Source organism: Notamacropus eugenii, chromosome 7 (assembly GCF_028372415.1).
Source record: "Notamacropus eugenii isolate mMacEug1 chromosome 7, mMacEug1.pri_v2, whole genome shotgun sequence".
NCBI lineage: Eukaryota > Metazoa > Chordata > Mammalia > Diprotodontia > Macropodidae > Notamacropus > Notamacropus eugenii.
In genome coordinates, this window is record NC_092878.1 from 93,997,316 (window position 1) to 94,016,864 (window position 19,549).

The 19,549-nt window shown below is 39.5% G+C and overlaps 1 protein-coding gene and 1 long non-coding RNA gene across 2 annotated transcripts in view; one reads left to right on the forward strand and one right to left on the reverse strand.

Moving 5' to 3' along the window:
* Positions 1 to 433: 433 nt before the first annotated feature.
* Positions 434 to 16,389, reverse strand: AGA (aspartylglucosaminidase). Its single transcript, XM_072623325.1, has 9 exons — positions 16,150 to 16,389; positions 12,925 to 13,078; positions 11,438 to 11,550; positions 9,191 to 9,303; positions 7,321 to 7,432; positions 6,488 to 6,563; positions 3,858 to 3,965; positions 2,499 to 2,632; positions 434 to 692 (listed from the first exon to the last, which is right to left on the reverse strand). The coding sequence occupies exons 1-9, from the start codon at positions 16,286 to 16,288 to the stop codon at positions 592 to 594; spliced, it is 1,050 nt and encodes a 349-aa protein (XP_072479426.1). The 5' UTR covers positions 16,289 to 16,389; the 3' UTR covers positions 434 to 591.
* A 425-nt stretch (positions 16,390 to 16,814) lies between these two features.
* Positions 16,815 to 19,549, forward strand: part of LOC140513570 (uncharacterized) — a 72,116-nt gene continuing 69,381 nt past the window's right edge. The window contains exon 1 of the long non-coding RNA XR_011970234.1: positions 16,815 to 17,036. This is a non-coding gene — a long non-coding RNA (uncharacterized lncRNA). The remainder of the gene's footprint in view (positions 17,037 to 19,549) is intronic.

The window sequence follows — 19,549 nt, forward strand, 5'->3', positions numbered from 1 at the left end:
TTCACAGAATAATGTTTTTAAATGCATAAGATAAAAATATTTAGGATTACAGTAGAAGCCAATTAATTACAATAGTTACCTATCATTTTCTTTTTCTCTGTTCATGGATTTCAGGCTAATAACTCCTTCGCTAGAGGCCATCTAATCCTTATTTTATAAAGGGGGGAGAAACTGAGACTCGGATAAGTTAAGGGATTTGTTCAAAGTCACAGCAGAACTGAGATCTGAACCCAAGTCTTCTGACTCCAAAGACAATGATCATCTCTCAACTGTATCACATTGCCTCTCAATGTATTAACTTCACTAAATTCAGGAAGAAAAAAATTCCAATATCATATAAGCCATATGTATCTTCTCACATTCTGAGAAAGCAAGAGAGTTTAAAGCAGCATTTTGATATGGTAAACAAAATTCAAATGGAGAACGTGGAGAGTGCCATGTCAGCACAAATTTACTCTGACGCTCATACTGACACAAAGGAATGTATGTGGTACAGAGCAGGAACATGTTCAAAAGTGGCAACTAGTGAACCTTTACAGCCTTTGTTTCTTCCTCCATCTTTTAAATATAGATGTTGACAGAAGAGAAGAATTAAATACAGTCTACTTTTTCTTCAATTGGCTGACTTTGCAGAGGATGATAAATCATGAAATGAAACTGAGAAAATCCTGGAAGTTTGTTGCAGGCGGCACCTGGAACAAGAGAAAGAGAGAGAGACAAAGACGTGTCGGTGGATATTAATTATGTTTATTTTAAAATAATGAATATAGAAGCCTAGATCTAGAGCTAGAAGAGACCTTACATATCATCTAATTTAACCCCTTCATCTTACAGATGAGTTAATTGAGGACCAAGGAGGTTGTGACTCACCCAAGGTCATATGGGCAGTAAAAACACAGGAATCAGAATCTGAATGTAGGTCCTGTCATCTAATTTAACCCCTTCATCTTACAGATGAGTTAATTGAGGACCAAGGAGGTTGTGACTCACCCAAGGTCATATGGGCAGTAAAAACACAGGAATCAGAATCTGAATGTAGGTCCTGTAACTTCAGAACCAATACTCTTTCTCTAATACTATAATGCATTAACCAATATGCTGTTTATTCATCTGGGGCTTTTCAATCTCAAGATTCAATTTTTTATACTCTGACTCTGTCCAAGACTTACCAAAGCACTGAAGTTATCTGCTTAGTCCTAATCCTAAAGACTGAGGACCAAAGTGACAACTGAGCTCTCCCTATTAGCTTTAGGATACTCACTGGATACTTACTGTATACATCTGCTTTTATTATCTTACCTAATACCTTTAACCAAAAAAGAGATGGAAACAAGGTCATTAATTCTAGTGAAACAGGTAATGTTATTCTTATAGGACAGAGGATCATTTTCCATCCTCCATCGTTTCCTCAGAGCATGGGCATCTGGTCCTTTGTTAACTGACTACTTTCATTTCACTAGCTTAGCTCCCCCCTTGGCTCTCTTTCCTTCCAATCACTCCTCCTTCTTCTGTTCTACTACCTGGACTCAGATTCCCTGTCATTATCACTGCTTGAATAAAAGCCCTTAAAATGAGAGAAACTGTTCCTAGCTTTATCCAACAAATCAATTTTAAATTAATCTATAATTACTTAATTATCATTGTTATATCCTATTAAATTCATCTTTGGGACTTCTAAGAAGCTTTTGACTTAATGAAGAAATTCAATGAGACTGATATTTTCTACTTCAAGTCCCTCTTTTCTGATTTATATTTAATATTTATCTTAATGCTTGGAAAGGAAAAACAAATTCCTCAAATTCAAGTTTTTCAAATAAGAGAACTGTGGGAAGGAAAAGATCAAAGAAGTACAATAAGCAGTCTAAGTTAATATGACACATTGATTAGTAAGTTGTATTTTTTAGTGATCTAAAAATTCACTAATGAGCATCAGCACAGTGGTTGATCTCAAAGTGCTTTGAAGTGGTGATAGGTTTATAAAGAAGGCAGATGAAGCAAAAGACATTTATATAGTAAAATGCAAAAATAATTCTATCTGTTCTTAAGCTTTTTATTCTTATTAGAAATAATAAAAGGACAGCCTCATGCACCCTCAAGACCTAAGTAAGACCCCTTAGGAAGCTGTGACATTTAGAGGAATGGTGGAAAATGAAGAAGGAAAGAAACTCTATCTAAATCAGCCTACTTTTTAATAGAATAGACAAAAGTAAGAAGTAAAAATATGGGACATAAGTAAGAGGATGGAGCTTGTGGCCAAAACCAGGCAGAATAACAATGTAGTCTTCTAAGGTCTAGCTTACTAGTATACTTGTAAGGCTGATATGTAGGTATCCTTTGGATACTTAAGGTAATCTATTACATCACTAACAAATATTTACTGAACATAAAAGGTGCTATGTATATTTTATATCCTGTACAAAGCTAACAAAATTAATGCAACTTAATGTTAAGTGTATCATCACAAAATTCTGTAAACACATTTAACCAACATAACTCACCATAATTTCCAGTTGTATTGGCACATATAACAGCCCCAAAGAACTCAGGATAATATTTCTGTATTCTGGAAATAACTTTCTGGCATGCTAGAGTTGGATCATCTCCTTTTCTCATATATTCTACTGCTTGGTAGCTGATAAAAAAAAAAAAGTTGACAAGGTCTAGAACAAGAATTCTTAACTTTCTTATCAGGAAGTCTTTCGACAGGCTGATGAAACTTGAAACTCTTCTTGGAATAATGTATTTAAATACACAAAATAAAATGCATAGGATTACAAAGGAAACAAAGGTTAGTGAAAATAGAGATCCAATTGTTTTGCCCATTCCAGTTCACAGACCCCTCTGATACTGGTCCAAAGATCTCTAGGTTAAGAATCCCTGGCTTTCAATCTGGATAAATTTTAATACATCAGGACCACAGATAGAGTTAGCTAACACCATGAGTTAGGATCATTTAGGGCTGGAATGAACACAAGAGGACATCTAATACAACATTCTCTGTCTTACATCTGAGGAAACTGCCCAATATCACACAGTTAATATTAGAAGTAGAATTCAAACCCAAGTCCTTTGACTCTAGATCCAACAATCTTTCCAGTATACCACTGTTTCAATAAATCATGCACTTAAAATTGGTATATCTGAAATTATACAGGCTGCTTTAAAACTTATCATATCAGTAGAATGAACGCAATCATACAAGTAAATAAGTTGGTTCAGTTAAAAAATCAGCTTTGATGTAATAACCATCTTTCCAACTAATCTACCAATTAATTTTAAATAAAAGACAAATGAATTCTTTTTGTTATAGCTGAATAACTGTGTCAGCTAGGTCGCTACAGCAAGAAGTCATAAAGCGTGGAGATCCCATTTAAAAGAAAAATGCTGTTATAGTCTAAGTGCAAAATGCCTTTAGTGTGCACAATGTCCAGTCATAATGACCAGCTTTCAGCAATTACTCGTATACAATGACTGCATTTCCCCCTTCTGCGATCAATAATCACTGTCTTTTCACTGACTGGCTGAGTGACCTTGGGCAAATTACTTAAAGAGTACTTAAGTTTCCTCATCTGTAAATTAGGGAAAATGTTACCCTACCCCAGGAGGACAAGTCATAAATACTTATGATGACAATAATGGTCATTAATAGAAATACAAGCTAGTAAGTCTATGGAGCCAGGGGCAAAACAACCCTGCACAGACAGTTCAAAGGCAAGTTCACAAATGTCTGTGCAGGCATATTCAGTTCAGAAAACATCCCAATATGATGCATGTAAAAAAAAAAAAAAATCAGGTAACGATAGTGATGCTAACTAATGATAACTCTAACTTAAGCATGGTACGAAGAAGCAGCATACCTGGGTAAAAAGCGCATCATGATGTCACCATCTCCAGTGGCAGCAGCCCCTCCAGCTGTGCTATCAGCATAAGAGCCAGCTCCTGCTATTGGAGAATCCCCAACGCGACTTTTAAAAAGGAAGCAAGTAATTATTACAAGAGAAAAAGCTAGAATGTGCATTTTTATCAATTCAATAGAGTCTGTCCAATAAAAGAAGATATTCTATTGAGCAAGATATGGTAACCTATTAGGTCTTCTCCCTAAAGAAAATACAAACCCCACAATTATTGTTATAGGTACAACACTGGTTTTAAAGACTGTTCTTTAGACCAGATTTTTATACATACTAATTGGAGAGGAATTTGATACTAGATAGCTATAAGTACCTGCTTTGCACTTGTCATCTAGACCAGTGGTGTCAAATGTCTGCATACTGACTTAGAAAACCACAAATTAATATTATTGATATTGTACTGTATTTTTATTTATTTTGTTGAATATATCCCAATTTTATTTTAATCTGACTTCAGAACTTGGGGCTTGACACCTCTGATTTATACCACTGCCAAGACCCTAACTTAAGGCTTCATCATCTCACAGTGGAGGATTTCAATATCCTCCTATACTCTACTTTCTTCCTCTAGTCTCTTTCAGCTTCAATCAACCCTGCTAGATTATTCTGCTAAACCACTGGTTTCCATCATGCCACTGTTCAAAAACTTCAGTGCTGGCCCACTGCCTAAGATAAATTTCAAACTTCTGTGAAGAGCTTTCAAGACCTTCATAACCTCATGCTAACCTATTTTTCTAGCTTTACTTCTTATAGTTTCTTATGCACAACAGGTTCTCCCAGAACCCCTCTGCTCTACCAATAGGTCCTAAGAATAAACCTTATAAATTTCAGCCTGACTCTGCACATGCTGTTCTTGTGAAAATCCTTCCTTGTTCTTGCCACTAACTCTTAATCATCATTCAAAATCTATATCAAGGGTAACAAGTAAGGCCTGGCTACAAGTAAGGTCTATCTGCTATGAACTCCATCAGCAATTTAATGTCAATAATGCTTATCTGGCATTTATTACATGCTGTCAACCACAATTACACATCAACTCCTTCACTTGTACAAAGTTCACTGACAAGACAGGAAGTGGTATCTGGAGTCTGTCCCACAAGAGGAAAGATGTAGGAAGTAATGTGATGTACATAGCTGATAAATGAAGCCCTCTTGAGAAGGTCTTGCAGACAACAGCTGTGGGAAGTGTGTGTTTGTGCACTGGCAATGAGGAGGGCTCACCATGTGAGCATCACCAATATCCCCAAAGGCAGCAGGGTTAACTAGCGTAATACCACAAAAAGGCCAAAAGAGCCTACAACAAATAAAGTCGCACTCCAGTGTCCTTAGGATGGCAAACAGGAATTTTGCCCTAGCATCAGAGCCACCAATAAAAATGACAGGAGCTGAATAATTTTACTTCCAAGGGATAATGAGAATTTTGTATGGACCTATAAAGTGCTTGGAAAACACATACATGCACTTGGAAAAAATAAAGCTCTTGGAAAGAGAGGGAATGCATTTAAAGAGGGTTGGCTTAAAAAAAAACAAAAACATTTATCTGAAATCTTACAAATATGAACAAGAGGGCTTTAGCCTGAAAAAGGAGGGGAAAAGCAGGGGAGGATAGACAAAAACAAACCTGCCAATATAGCTCTTCCAAGCTATATGGCAAGGAGAATACTAAGTAGGAAGAAATTTGGATTCACAAGAAACAATACCTAAGAGCATAAAAACTGATGATCTCAGATGCTTATACACAAATGTATGAAAAAGGATAATAAACAAGATGAACTAGAACTCCTAATGTAAGGAAGTAAATTCACCTGAAGAGGTGCCACTGAGACATAGTAGAGGTGGTATGGTATATAGTGAAGGTGGTATGGAGTATAGCTATAGAGGAGTATACTCCCTTCCAAAGGCACAGAAATGGTGGAATAACATTGCATATGAAGAAAATCAGGCACTGGAGGGAGAAATGTAAAGTAGAGAGCTTTGGAGTGAGATTCAATGGAAGAAGAAACAGGAACAAATTATTATGAGTATACTGGACCTGGAAAAAAATAGGCCTGTAACCTAGGAAACAGACCACACACTTAGTACACAGACAGGCAAGAGATGGTACTGGAGGAGCTCAATTCTCTGAACATCTATCTGCTGGAGCCTTCTCCCTGCTGCAGGTAGAATCCCCCAAAGATTTTCAACTTCACCAGGTTAGGGAATTCCTAGTATGGGAGCCTCCTTCCCTACTGGGGCCTATATCTGGATAAACAGAACCAGACAGTTAAGAGATTTGCCCAGGATCACCCAGTTAGTATGTGTTAGAGGTAGGGTTCCAATCCAGCATGGCATTTGATCCACTACATCACACTGCCTCTATGTGAAAAGCAGAGCAGATGATAAATTATTCTGCACCCTGGGGTAAGTCACTTAACCACTCAGATCCATTTCCTCATCTATAAAATAAGGGAGCTGAACAGATGGCCCTCAAGATCTCTTCTGACCTCATGCTTCTTTTTCTTCCCCCCTTAAGACCCAGCACAGAGCCTTCACATAGCAGGTGCCCAATAAATATTTTCCATTGATCAAACACTGACCCAGGTATTTTGAACTTTGCGCCATTTGTAGATGTGCCAGCAGCAATATGTCCTGTCTTAGCAATTACAACCATGCCTAGGAATTTAAAAAAAAAAAACCACAACAGGATCAGTAGGTACCAAATCAAAAAGATTTCTGAAATACAATTAAATGAGGGTAATAAAATTAATCAAACTTCTAGAACACCAAGATGCTTTCAGACAAGATAAACGGACAGAAAAGCAAAATGGGGAATCATGAAAATACCATTCATAATATTTAATATAAAGTCAATGAACCAGAGGATTCTGACCTTTTGACTTTTAATGATTCATTTTCATAATTTACCTTTTGGCCAGAAGGGCACCAAACCATCCCTTATTTTCCTCCTAAAAATGGGCAATCACCCTTCAAAACCTGCCTACAAAGTAACATAAAGGAAAATCACTGAGGCAGACTGATGGTAATTTTCTAACCACAACCTCAGGAAAAAAATAATGTACACAAATTTGGCTTAGCAATGCAAAGAAACCAAGAATTGAACTGAAAATCAAAAATGGATTGTTAAGCTTGCACTTGAATATTCATTAGCTGTTAAGCGTGCTGGATGCCACTTAGTGTCCTGGAAAAGATAATTCACCAACTGGCAAGCAGATGCCAAGGGAAAGAGGTCCACTCTTCCTTGGGAGTTAACAGGAGAAGTTTATTCCTAGACTGTATTTTTCTTTTAAATTGTTACAAAAGTATCAGGATCCTGGAACATTAATAGTCATGGATAAATTAAGAGATAAACAAATGCAATTTAAAAAGTTCTAACTCCTTAAGTTTGAAAAATTCATAAAAGGAAAATTACCAATAGTATCATGACTGTGAATATTTATTTTCGCAGAGTTGTGAAGGTGCTGTTTTAGGACTCTTTTAGGTTTATACGGTCCACAGAACTTTGATGCATCTGGTATAACATTCTGTAAATAATATTACAAATATAATTTTTTTGTAAGTATGCTTTATCCAAAATCACCTACTTAAAACACCAACTCTAACCTAACAACAATCATAGCCAACTATAACAGAACAAGAGGAATCTGGTATAGTGCAAGGTGGTAATTGAAGCAGTCAGGAGGCAGGGTCACCAGGAAAACCTGAGTTCAAATCCAGCTTCAGATACTTATTAGCTGCATGACCCTGGGTAGTCACTTAACCTGTTTGCTTCAGTTTCTTCATGTGTAAAATGGGTATAACAGAACCTACAACACTTAGCTGTAAGAATTGAATGAGAAGGTATAAATAAAGGCATTTGAAAAACCTTCAATCACAATATAAATGCTGATTATGTTTAACTGGATAGTTTCATGATTATTCTGCTACCTGTAGAATTGGTTACACATATATTTTAACTTAACTTACTATAACTAGATTATATTCTTTAGAATAGCTATCAATCTCTCTCACCTACACTATGAGATTCTCAATAATGAAACATCAAGCATGTAGTTTGTGATTAAATTTGGGAATTTCATTATTTACTATAGTTGGAATAAGGTTCCTGGATTTTTTATAAAGGAAAACAAACTCATCATTTACTAAACTAAGCTTATCAGAATTTATTTTCAAAGGAATTTCTAAAACTTATACCTCACCTTGTCCCCGCCCCTTTCTCCAGTCTGGACGGGTGATTTTATCAGGAGAGGGAATTTCTGATGAGAAAACTCTCCTAATCAATGCAGAGTAAGACTATAAATTGCCCAACAGCTGTCTGAGGCACTGAGAAAGTAAGGCCTGGGGGTTATCAGAGTGGAATTTGAACCCAGGTCTTCCTGACTGATACAGGTTCTCTATTCAGATCAACTCTTAAATATTCTAGTAGGTAGGCCTACGTATGTACACACATATATGTACACATACATGTATGCATGTATGCACACATAAACATATAAACATGCAGATGCGCATATATGTATATATACAGGCATTCATATATATATATATATATATATATATATATACGCACACATATATATGGAGTGTGTTATATATGTATATCTGTGTATGTAAGGGGGGGGAGAGACAGCACCTGTGTATATCTTACAAAAATTCTAGAAAATGCTTAAAACCTAGAAATGAGGGTTACATCGATAAAATTTTCTCTCAAGGAAAGTTCCATTTAAAAGTCAATGTTGAAAGTACATATTTCTTCATTCAAGGCAGCAGAGAACCTGATGCTTACCTATATCTATGTCAAACATATACACTGACAGATATTTCTGATGCTTCATATATGGAATATGAACACATTTTCAGGTGCCAGGCTTACAATTCCACTCTAGCTATTCTAATGATGCTGATGGCGGGATAAGGGTAGAACAAAGAGCCAAAAGGAGAACTAAGCACTTCTTGGGATGGGGAGAAACTAATTCTTGGTGACAAAGTTAGACCAATGCAATGGTAAAGAGGGAACTAATATAATAAATGTGCAGTATGAGCTAGCAATCAAGTCACTAGCATCTGATGGTAGCAATCTCTAGCAAGATGCAGTTACGCTTCAAAGCACATAAAACTACCTATACTTTCAGGCACAAAAACCACCCTGATGGCAAACTATCAAATGATTCTCAGATGCAGATATAGAAAAATTTTTAAAGTTATTCAAATAATTCATATTTTAAACCCCAAGTCATCCAATAATGTAAGACAATTAGCATTCAATGACAAAACATACATACTTTCCAGAAATTTGGCTGACATTTATGATTCAGCCACTCCAAATACAGAAAACGAGAAGTGTTGGTAGATAATTCCTCGTTTGCAAATCCCATACTTTCGGCAAAATGGGTAGCTAAAGAGATGAAGATAAAAACAAAAGAATAGTAACCATAAAGGTGATGATAACTAGTACTTATATAGCATGCTAAAGTTTGCAAAACACTTTACATATTACACGTATATATGTATTATGTAAAATTGCTGTAACAATTAACAAATTATTTGACATTTGATAAAAGACAGCAAAAAAAATCATATTTCCCCAAAACAGCCAAACGTTTAACTTGTAAAACAACTGCATATTAAAAGTGGAATTACTAAAGGAAGACTTTGTAAGGAAATTATAGTGAATTATGAATTTATGTAGAAAAAAATTTCTGCTGCACCTGAAGATAATAAGGATGGGAAGGAGGTACATAAACCTTCCTGATTGCAAGCTGCTCCCACTCACCCCTACCAAACAAACTACAAAAGCATTTCTTTGTTCACCAATTAGACCTTTCATCTCTAGTTGTTAAAGGCATCTGTGTCAGTGGTAGGGAGTATAAAGATGGAAAAAATGACAGTCCCTACTCTTGGGTAACAACATGGAAAATATGATGCATGTACAAATAAAGTGAACACAAGGTACAGAGTGTGAGCGACAAAGGAAAACAGGAGAGGGTTATCATTTTTAACTGGGAGACAGAGGAGAATGGGATCAGGAAATTATAGAGAGGAGCTATCTATCCTGGGTTTTGAAGGAAAAGAATCATTTAAGTAATAATAACAACAGTTAACAATTACATAGTATCTAAGATTTACAAAGGGCTTCACTTCTATTATCTCATTACAAAAATCTAGTTTAGGAAGGCACTACTTTGATTCAACTTTTACAGAAGGGAAAATGAGGGTGAGACTAAATGACTTGCCTAGGGTGACACAGCTACTGAAGCAGAATTTGAATTCTGGTCCTCCTGAACAGCTAGGTGGTAAAGCCGATAGAGGGCCAGGCCTGGAGTCAGGAAGACTCATCTCTGTGAGTTCAAATCCAGGCTAAGATCCAGGCTAGCTGTGTGACCCTGGCCAAGTCACTTAACCCTGTTGCCTCAGTTTCCTCATCTGTAAAATGAGCTGGAGAAGGAAATGGTAAACCACTCCAGTATCTTTGCCAAGAAAACCCCAGATGGGGTCATGCAACTGAAAAAAATGACTGAACAACAATCTTCCTGACTCCTAGACCAGTACTCTTATTAAGTTATGCTACCTTACTATGGGGTAGAGACAGAAAAAGTTACCCAGTAGCAGTAGGGGCCCACAGGTTAGTAACATAAGAAAAATTGAAGGTGGGTGAAAACAGTGTACTTTGTCCAGTAACTGTCAGCTGTCTGGGGCAGGAACAGAGAAATCGAGTTGTAAGGGTTTACTTCAGTCTGGGAATTCACAGGTTGGAACCTGATGTCTACTAAATTTCTGGCTAGTGAAATCACACCCTTCTCTCTTCCCCCAACCCCCAATTCCTTTGCAAAGGTAGGAGGTTCACAAGCCTGGAACATAGCATGTATTGTTTTAACAAGTTTTTGTTTTGTTTTTGGTAGGGATGTATAGGAGAGTTTTGCTGATTTTTTTTTTCTTCTTGTTAGTGTGTTGTTGGAGCTTAAAGGATGTAGTTTTAGGCTCAAGGAAATTTTAGGTAGTTTGAAGAGGATAATTTTAGGCTCAAGGTAAAGGAGTACTTTACACAGCAGGGAGTCAACTATTGAGCTTGTGATCTAATTATGATGTTTAAGGTATTGACTACATTTTTCATTTAATGTTCTTGGACATAATGAATGCTACCTTTGGGAATTAAAAGAAACAAAGAGTAATCAACATAAAATCCTCATGCAATGAGGAAGAATAAATCTTAACTACTTTTACTGTGGTTTCCAAGCTAAGGAAAAGTACAGATACACCCACCAAGTATTCAAAGGCTTCTGCAGTTTTAATACCAGACAGTTTTTAAATGTTTATTAACTTAGAAAAAAGTATACTATCTTAATAGCATAAAAATATGTGATAAAGGTAATGATTCTCATTTACACATAAGTAAAGCTTTCTTTAAATGTCATTGCTTTTTTTAAAAAGACTAAATTATAAATCAAATCACATAAATGCAAATGACTAAGCTCTGATTCCTCAGCAGCACATTTTTTCAGAATATTTTAATAGAATTAGAAATACAGTACCTGATTCTCCCACCAAAAGTGTGTGTTTTGTATGTTCCATTACTTTTCTTGCCACACCGATAGCATTTTTAATTCGTCTGAGATCTGCTACTGCCCCTACTTTCATAGTGTTACTAAAGAAAAATTTGCAAGAAAGTCAGTCTTAAGGTTCACAAATACATGTGGTGAATGTATAGGCAAGCAACTGACAAGGTTTTTATTCTGAGATTTCCTAAACTTTTCTGACTGGTTTCCCTGGGAAAGGGCATATTTTTTGTGGATCATTTAAAGTTTTGTTTTTTGCAGAATTTAACTTGGACAATAATTTTCAGAATCTGTGCCCCTTTCCACTAAATCAGATCAACTACTTAGGAAAATATTTAAAAGTCCCAAACTTTTAAATAATTTATTTCCTTTAATAGTTATAGGAAATAATTCTTATTTTCTAATTCTGACCTACTCCCTTCCCTCTAGTATATGCCCCATCTCAAACCTAAAAGCCTTATTGAATAACTTATCTATTAAGCACTTACTGTGTATAAAGTACTGTGCTAATCATTGGGGATACAAAGAGAAAGAGGATAGTCCTTGTTTTCAAAGGGCTCACATTGTAATAATAATAAAAAATTCTATTCCTGCCTGGCCTCTTTTAAAATTGTTTACTATAATGACCACCACAACAGAAAGTAAACAGAGAAAGACTAGAAATCTGATTCACAGAGAGCTCAATGGTTACTTCAGAGGACCCTACCTGGGGTAGACAGACATGCAGAAGGAGAACTACATTTTTCAGATTTAGAAGCACACATCACATCTGGAGCTGAAAGTGATTTGAAAGGTCATTTAATCCACCTCTTCATTTCACATATGAAGATTGTGAAACCCAGGCAGGTTAAGGGATTTACCTGAGGTCACAAAGGTGGTAGCAGAGGTGAAACTGGAACCCAAGACCTTTGACTGAAGAACCAGTGGCCAGTATGTTGACTTGTTTGACTACATTTATTTGTTAGAAGGAATGGTTCCATGGGGGAGGAGGGAAGGGGATAGGGGACAAGCAACAAGGATGAAAAAAAGAAAAGTTTATCAATAAAATTTTAAAAGAAAGTTAGAAACTGTAAGTAAGAAGTTGCTAAGACCAGAGGGTTGAAAGATTTAAGAAAAGCAAGTGGAAGACAATTAGGAAGGGAAAGCCACTTTTAAGTAGTCTTGGATCCTTCCTGCTCCCAGATTCAAACAAAATGGCTTATTTCCATGGAATAATCATTATTAACAAGGCACAGTGATTGACTGATACTTGGAAAAGCTAAGGGTGGTCAACAACAAATTACTGGTTCACAGATTTCTAGAGGTGGAGGACACATGAGTGATCACTGTTCATCAGAAGATCCATTCTGGTCTTACATTTCTTCCCTAAAAATCCTTCTCTTTCTACCTGTTTTCAAAGCATAAGAGCCCTCAATATGATGTCAAGCTTTACCATAAAGGACCACTCTGACTCATATCCTTACCCGTCCATAATCATGGAATCCAATGTTGTTTCTCCACATTCATCAGGATTTCCACCAAAGCCTACACTGCCATCACACTGATTTGCCTCACACCAAGCACACCCCTTTTCAACTGCATCTAATGCAGAACCTCCAGCCTGTAGATTTTGCCATGCTGTGAAACAAAACACAATGATTTCAGTGTTGCTACGTGCATGAATCAAATGTCTGGAACTTCTGAGGAATTCATCAAAATGTTACTACAGAGTTTTTCAACAAAGTTGCCACCCTAGACTCCTCAATCTCTACAACCTTGTGCGAAATCTTATCTTTTCTATATCCACAATTTCTTTTACACTTCTACTCATAGAGCCACCACTATGGCTTACTGGGACAACTGAAATAGTCTCCTTGTTTGTTTGCCTCAAGTCTCTACCCACTCTAATCCATCCTTCACCCAGCTGCCAAAATGAATCTCCTAAATTGATTACATCTGGGATAAAATATTTGGCTTTTATATTTGGCACTAAAAATTCATTACAGCCTGGTCCCTCCCTATCTTTCCAGTCATTCCCCTCCCCATAGCCTTCCTCACACAGGATACTCTGTCTTCCATCCCTGGGCCTTTGTACTGTTTCTACTCTCATTCTTAGAATGCCCTCCAACTTCACCTCTATCTCCTAGGATCTCTGCCTTTGTCTTTGCCTTTTCTATGTATCCTCAGTGCCAAGCCTAGTCCCTGACACATAAGTAAGTCCTCAATAAATTCTTGCTGTTTGATGATGTTACATGGATACTTTTTAGAAGTCACTGAGGAAACCTATGGGCAGGGAACTGTTTCATACTTTGTATCTCCAGCACAATCTTGCACACAGTAGGCTCATCAAAGACTTGAGCTGTCAATCCAAAAATCTAACCAATTGTCTACTTCCTTCTCTGGTTGCTCCTTGTGATACACTCTGTCCTGAGACCTGGGATTACGGAAAAGGAAGAAACTGAGGAGAGCTATTCTCTATTCTCTTGTTTTTTAAAGAGAAAACTGAGACTAGCTATACAAAGGTAGTTTAGATGGAGAACCATTAAAATTATGGCCCAGTGGATTTCTATTATAATAGAAGTATAAAACAAGGCATAGAGAAAGAGAATTTACAATTGTGTATTTCCTAACTTAAGATGAAATGCATCTTTGAATAGAATATACTTCCTTTATTAAAGCAAAACCTACAGTAAGTCCCCTAAGGTTAAACAAAAAGGGCTACCCCATAGGCAAATATATACATGTATTAGATTCCTGGTTCAGAAATAAAGCTTGGAACAGAATAGTAACAGAATAGCTTGAAATGTCAAAGCCCATGAGTTGTATGATTCCAACCCTCCTCTAACTCTCTGTAACCTTTTCTTAAATCACAAATTCTCAGCTGACTCCATGCCTTTACTAGTAAAAGTGAAATATCTGGGAGGCTAGATAACACTCTTGGTGAATATTGGATTTCAAACACCACTACTGCACATAGCGAATAACAAGTAGTCTACCTATTTCAACAATCTTTGATTTCATGTGTGCAGGAACCTGCACAGATCATAACCTGGGTCCCATATTTTCTAGTATTTTTTTAAAAAAGTAGCTGGGGCTACAAACAAACCCAAATGAAACAAGAACACCCATCATTTACAATCCAGTGCAAATGGAATTTCAGATAGGTTGGTCCTTGAAGGATAGGACACTCATTGTCTGGCTTTGCTTCCCAGCTCGGGAATACTTTGCACAACTGGGGAGTGGCCAAAGTTGCCCTTAAGAATCCAGGGTCATAGCTGCCCACGACCATAAAGATCAAGGCTGTTGTTGTGTTTGTCCTGAGTTTTTGAAGGAACAGCAGGACATCAGAGAAATGATGACTGCCTTGCACTTGACTTTGTTTTGAGTTAGGGAGGGCTGTGCAAGGTCACTAGACTGACTTTCTCCTCCTGAACCATCTGGATCCAGTGACCAGATATTCATCAGGATGAGTGGAGATGGTCCATGATGCCGTGGAGCACCTTGGCTTTTTATGACTAAGGCCTATTCAGGTACCCACTTAGAGTGAGGTAATGCCAAGGAAAACTTTACTGGAGAGATGTTTGCTAAAAAGGCCTTTGCCCAAAGACAGTACCTCAGAGAGTCAGGAAAACTTCAAAGCACATTCATATCTCTATTTTATAATAGTGGTGCCGACATCAACCCAAAAGAACTCATTTCTACTTTGAGTCCAAAGATTTTTTCTTCTCTCTTGCCTAAACCAATGATTTATTTCTATGCCCCTCAAGTTACCTTGACTTCTCAGACACAAAGAATCTGAGATACAATACACGCAGAACAAGGTCTAGTGGAGAGAGACAAGCCAGCAACGCGAGGGCCTCATGCTGGCCTCTTGACTCAGGTGTTCAGGGATTAGCAAAAGCCAGAGAAGCCAGAGAGCACATGCCCCAGTGGGAAAAGAGCTGAATTTGGAGTCCAAGGATTTGCAACTTTTCCTATGTACTCTTGTTCTTCAACAAGTCATTGTCTCTGGACTTCTGGTTCCTATCTGTAAAATTATGGGGTTGGGCTGGCTGTGCTCTGGGCGTCCCTCCTGACTTCTAGGTCAATGCTGCTCCTATGTTCTTGCTTCTAATTGCACCAGCAGCTCCCATACAATTGAAAAACTGCTGAATTTGGGGGTGGGAGGGGGTGAAGCCAGAGGATGCGTAGGGCTAGTTTCTTACCTCTGGGACTTTCAGCAAGTCACTTAACACATCTCTCAGCCTCAGTTTCTTATCTGCAAAATGAGGGGGTTGGGCTGGATGATCTCTGGGGCCACTTTTAACCAGGTCCAAACTGCAGCAGCAGCAGCAGCAGCAGCTCCCATCCTGGCCAGATTAATTCATTCCCAAACTCCTGGGATTCCGTGTCCTATTGCACTTAACGCTGTGGCCTTCCATGACAACCCCCTAGCGGCCTGCCTCAGCTTCCTGACCGTAAAAGGAGGGGGTCGGGCTGAGGCCAACTGGGACCTTCGCCGGTAGCAGCGCTGCCCTCCATCCCGGACTCCATCCCCTTTCCTGGTCCTAGTCCTGGGGTGCAATAGGAAAGACGCCTCTGAAAGCGCGGCGCGCCGGGTGAGACTCTGCCTGCTCCCAGCTAGGAGGCCACAGGAACGAGGTCACGTGGGGAGTCAAGGTCAACGCCGCCCCCGCCCTCTCCACCCCACCCCCATCCCAGGCCCGCACCTGCTACGGTGGCACCCCTAAAAGGCCAAGTGTTGACGACGAGGGGCAGCAGGCCGGGGCTGCCCAAGCTGCGCCCTGCCAGCAGTAGCAGCAGCGAGAGCTGCCGGAAGCCGCGCAGGCGCACTGACCCCGACCCCATCGCGCTCCTTCTTCCCGCGGACCGGCGCGAGCGAACTCGGACCCGGACCCAAAAGGGCCACAGCACGATGGGGCGGTGAACCCTCTCCGCCAATAGAGGAGAGGGGGCGTGGCTTAGCCATCTCTTCCTCTTGGCCACTCCTCTCCCCTCCCCGCGGGAACTCCTGACTCCTCCCACTCCAGTTCTCTCGGACCAATGGACTTCCGGGAGAAGTTCCGCCTCCTGGGTGTAGGGAAATCCCGCGAGAAGTAGAACTCCCGCCTCACTGAGGGTTTAGGGAGGCGTGGGAGAATTTCAGTTGTGGAAGACTGGGTTCCGAGGCAGTTTCCTTTTTTATACGGTTAGAGTAAACTTTGGGCAACGTGAGCGTGGCATAGACTCGGTGGCGAATCAAGCGGGGTAGTTAACTAACCCCAAGGCCTGCAACTTGGCACAGTCCTTTCCCCTTACTTCGTGGTTAGGCCGCTGCTCAACCCCCCCCCAGCCCCACCCCACCCCCCCGGCCCCCCAGGGGGTATTTCTCTTCTGTGAAATTCAACAATTGCCCTGCTCTTCTCAGCGCGGTGGAGCTTGGGAGCCCCCAGTCTCAGCGCTAGGCACTGGGGCACAAAAAAAGGGAGAAAAACAGCTCCTGCTGTCCAGTAGCTTCCACCGTAATTTTTATCAACAGGTGAAATGCCTACAAGGATAAGGAAACAGCAGAAATTTAGGGATAATGACAAATAATACAGCTCCGTGGTGCCCCGAGGTGAGTGAAGCAGTTTGCCCAGGGTATACGCTGATGTTTCTGGCAAGACGACGCCTTTTACAGCTTGTATTTCTTCTGGCTAACATTTGTGTTCACAGAACAAGGCTTAGCGTTTGGTGTTGACTCCAAAGTCCAAAACTGTAGGGGGTCTTAAATGAGTTTTGTGTCGTGAACCCCTTGGACAGTTGGGCATCTTCTTAGAATTCTCAATAAGGTTTTAAACCAATTAGAGACATACCTCATTTTATCGGTCTTTGCTTCATTGCACTTCACAGACATTTCGTTTTTTTTTATAAATTGGAAGTTTGTGGCAACCCTGCCCCCAGCAAGTCTGTTGGAGACATTTTTTTCTGATAGCATGTGTTCACATCCTGTCTCTTGTTTCACATTCTGGGTTTTCTTGAAATATTTCAAACTTTTTCATTTTTATTTTAACTGTTATGATGAACTGTGATCAGTGACCTTTAATGTAATTGTTTTGGGGAACCAGGAACCATGCCTCTATAAGATAGTGAACTTACTTGATAAATGCTATATGTGTTCTGACTGCTCCACCAGCCTGGCTGTTCCCCCCTCTCTTCCTCAACTTGGATCTCCCCATTTTCTGAAACACAACAATACTGAAATTGGGACACTTAACAATGGTACGATGTCCTCTAAGAATTCAAGTGAAAGGAAGTGTCAATTGATGGGACAAACTTCATTTCTGTCTCATTTTAAGGAATTGCCACAGTCAACTCAACCTTCAGCAACTCTCACCCTGATCAGCTAGCCGTCATCAACCTGGAGGCCAGACTTTCCACCAGCAAAAAGATTATGATGGGTGTGTGTGTGTGTGTGTGTGTGTGTGTGTGTGTGTGTATGTGTGTAATGCCAGTCACAGCAGCACACCTGAGGACTGCTGCTGTGAATGATTTTCAAGGGTCTAATCACATAGTATAATAAATTCTCTGTTCAGTAACAAACTGAACATTGTTCAACAAAGCAAAGCTTGACGTTCATAGCAACATCCTTAAGTAAAACGTATCATTCAATCAATATGTATCACATGGCAATAGCAACATCCAAGTCCTTTTTCAAAATACCACATCATCCAGCCCTGGGTCACAGTAAAAACAATGTCCTTAGTATCAAGTGTCCAAGCAAAGTCCTCTTTCATCTTAACTCGAGGTTGACTTCTAAGTCCCATGGCTCTTCCTCTATGGGCTCACCTTAATCCTGGGTTTACATGCCGGCAGCTCCCTGCTCCTGGTCCATGTCTCAGCTCATGGGGACTGCTCCACTCTGCAGCTTCTGTCTCTGGGAAAACAAAGCTCAGCAGGGCAACAACAATCCTAATACACATCACCAGCAACATTATCTCAATTAACTTATAAAGATCAATAGACAGGACTTCTGTCTGAGAAATCAACACAGATCAACAGACGGCTTCCTCCTGGCTCTCAGAGGTCTTCCTCTCAGCTCTCTTCTTCCCAAAGCTGGCTCACCCCTTCAAGGCTAGCTTTCTTCACGTCTGCTTCTCTCTGCTCTGACTCTCTTTATATACAGTTTTGCCCAGCATCTGATTGGCAAGAACCCACATGTATCTGATTAGTTAGTGGCCACTTGCCTTGTCTGATTGGTTAAAACTTTCTCTATAATACGTACATACATACATATATGTATGTGTGTGTACACACACACACACACACACACACACACACACACTGTTTCTAGTTAAATCAATCAGAGGCACTTGATTGTCTAAAACAAAAACATCAAAAGATCCTACTTTGCTTGCCATTGTAAAGGCTCAGATGATGGTGTAAAGGCAGGCAAAATAGGATTTTTTTGCTGTTTTTCTGGATTGAGTTTTATTGAATCTTGCCTTTGATTGAGTCAATCAAGGATCTTTGATTGGAAGCAGTATATATATATTATGTTGTTTAGAGGGAGGAGAGAGTAGAGAGAGAAGCAGAACTGAGAGAGAAAATCAGGTGGGAAAAGGCTAGGGGAACCTGCTTGTGGGGAGGCCCAACAGAAAGAATGTTTGTGATGTCAAGAGCCCTGCCTGTTGGCCTGTGTTGATTTCTCAGACAGAAGCCCTTCCTGTTGATCTTTATGAGTGAATTGAGATGATGGCACTGGTAGTATGGATAAATATTGTTATAGCCCTATTAAGCTTTGTTTTCCCAGAAGCAGAAACTGTGAGCAGGAGGCCTTGGAGCCTGCTATCAGGCAGAAGCAGGAAGAGTTTGAAGTGGAACAGTCCCCATGAGCTGAGACAGGGAACAGGAGCAGAGAGCTGACTGCTGGTAAACCCAGGTAAGAGCTAGGAGTAGTTGACCCATGGAGGAGGAACCATAGGGTTTGGGAGTTAGCCTCAAGTCAACATGAGAGAGGACTTTACTTGGACACTGTGTATTGATTAAGGAGACTGTTCTCACTGTGACCTAGGGATGGATAGTGTGGTATTTTCTGCTGTCCCTTAGGGATACATTGCCCAAGGGAAGAACCTACCCTGACTTTGGGAT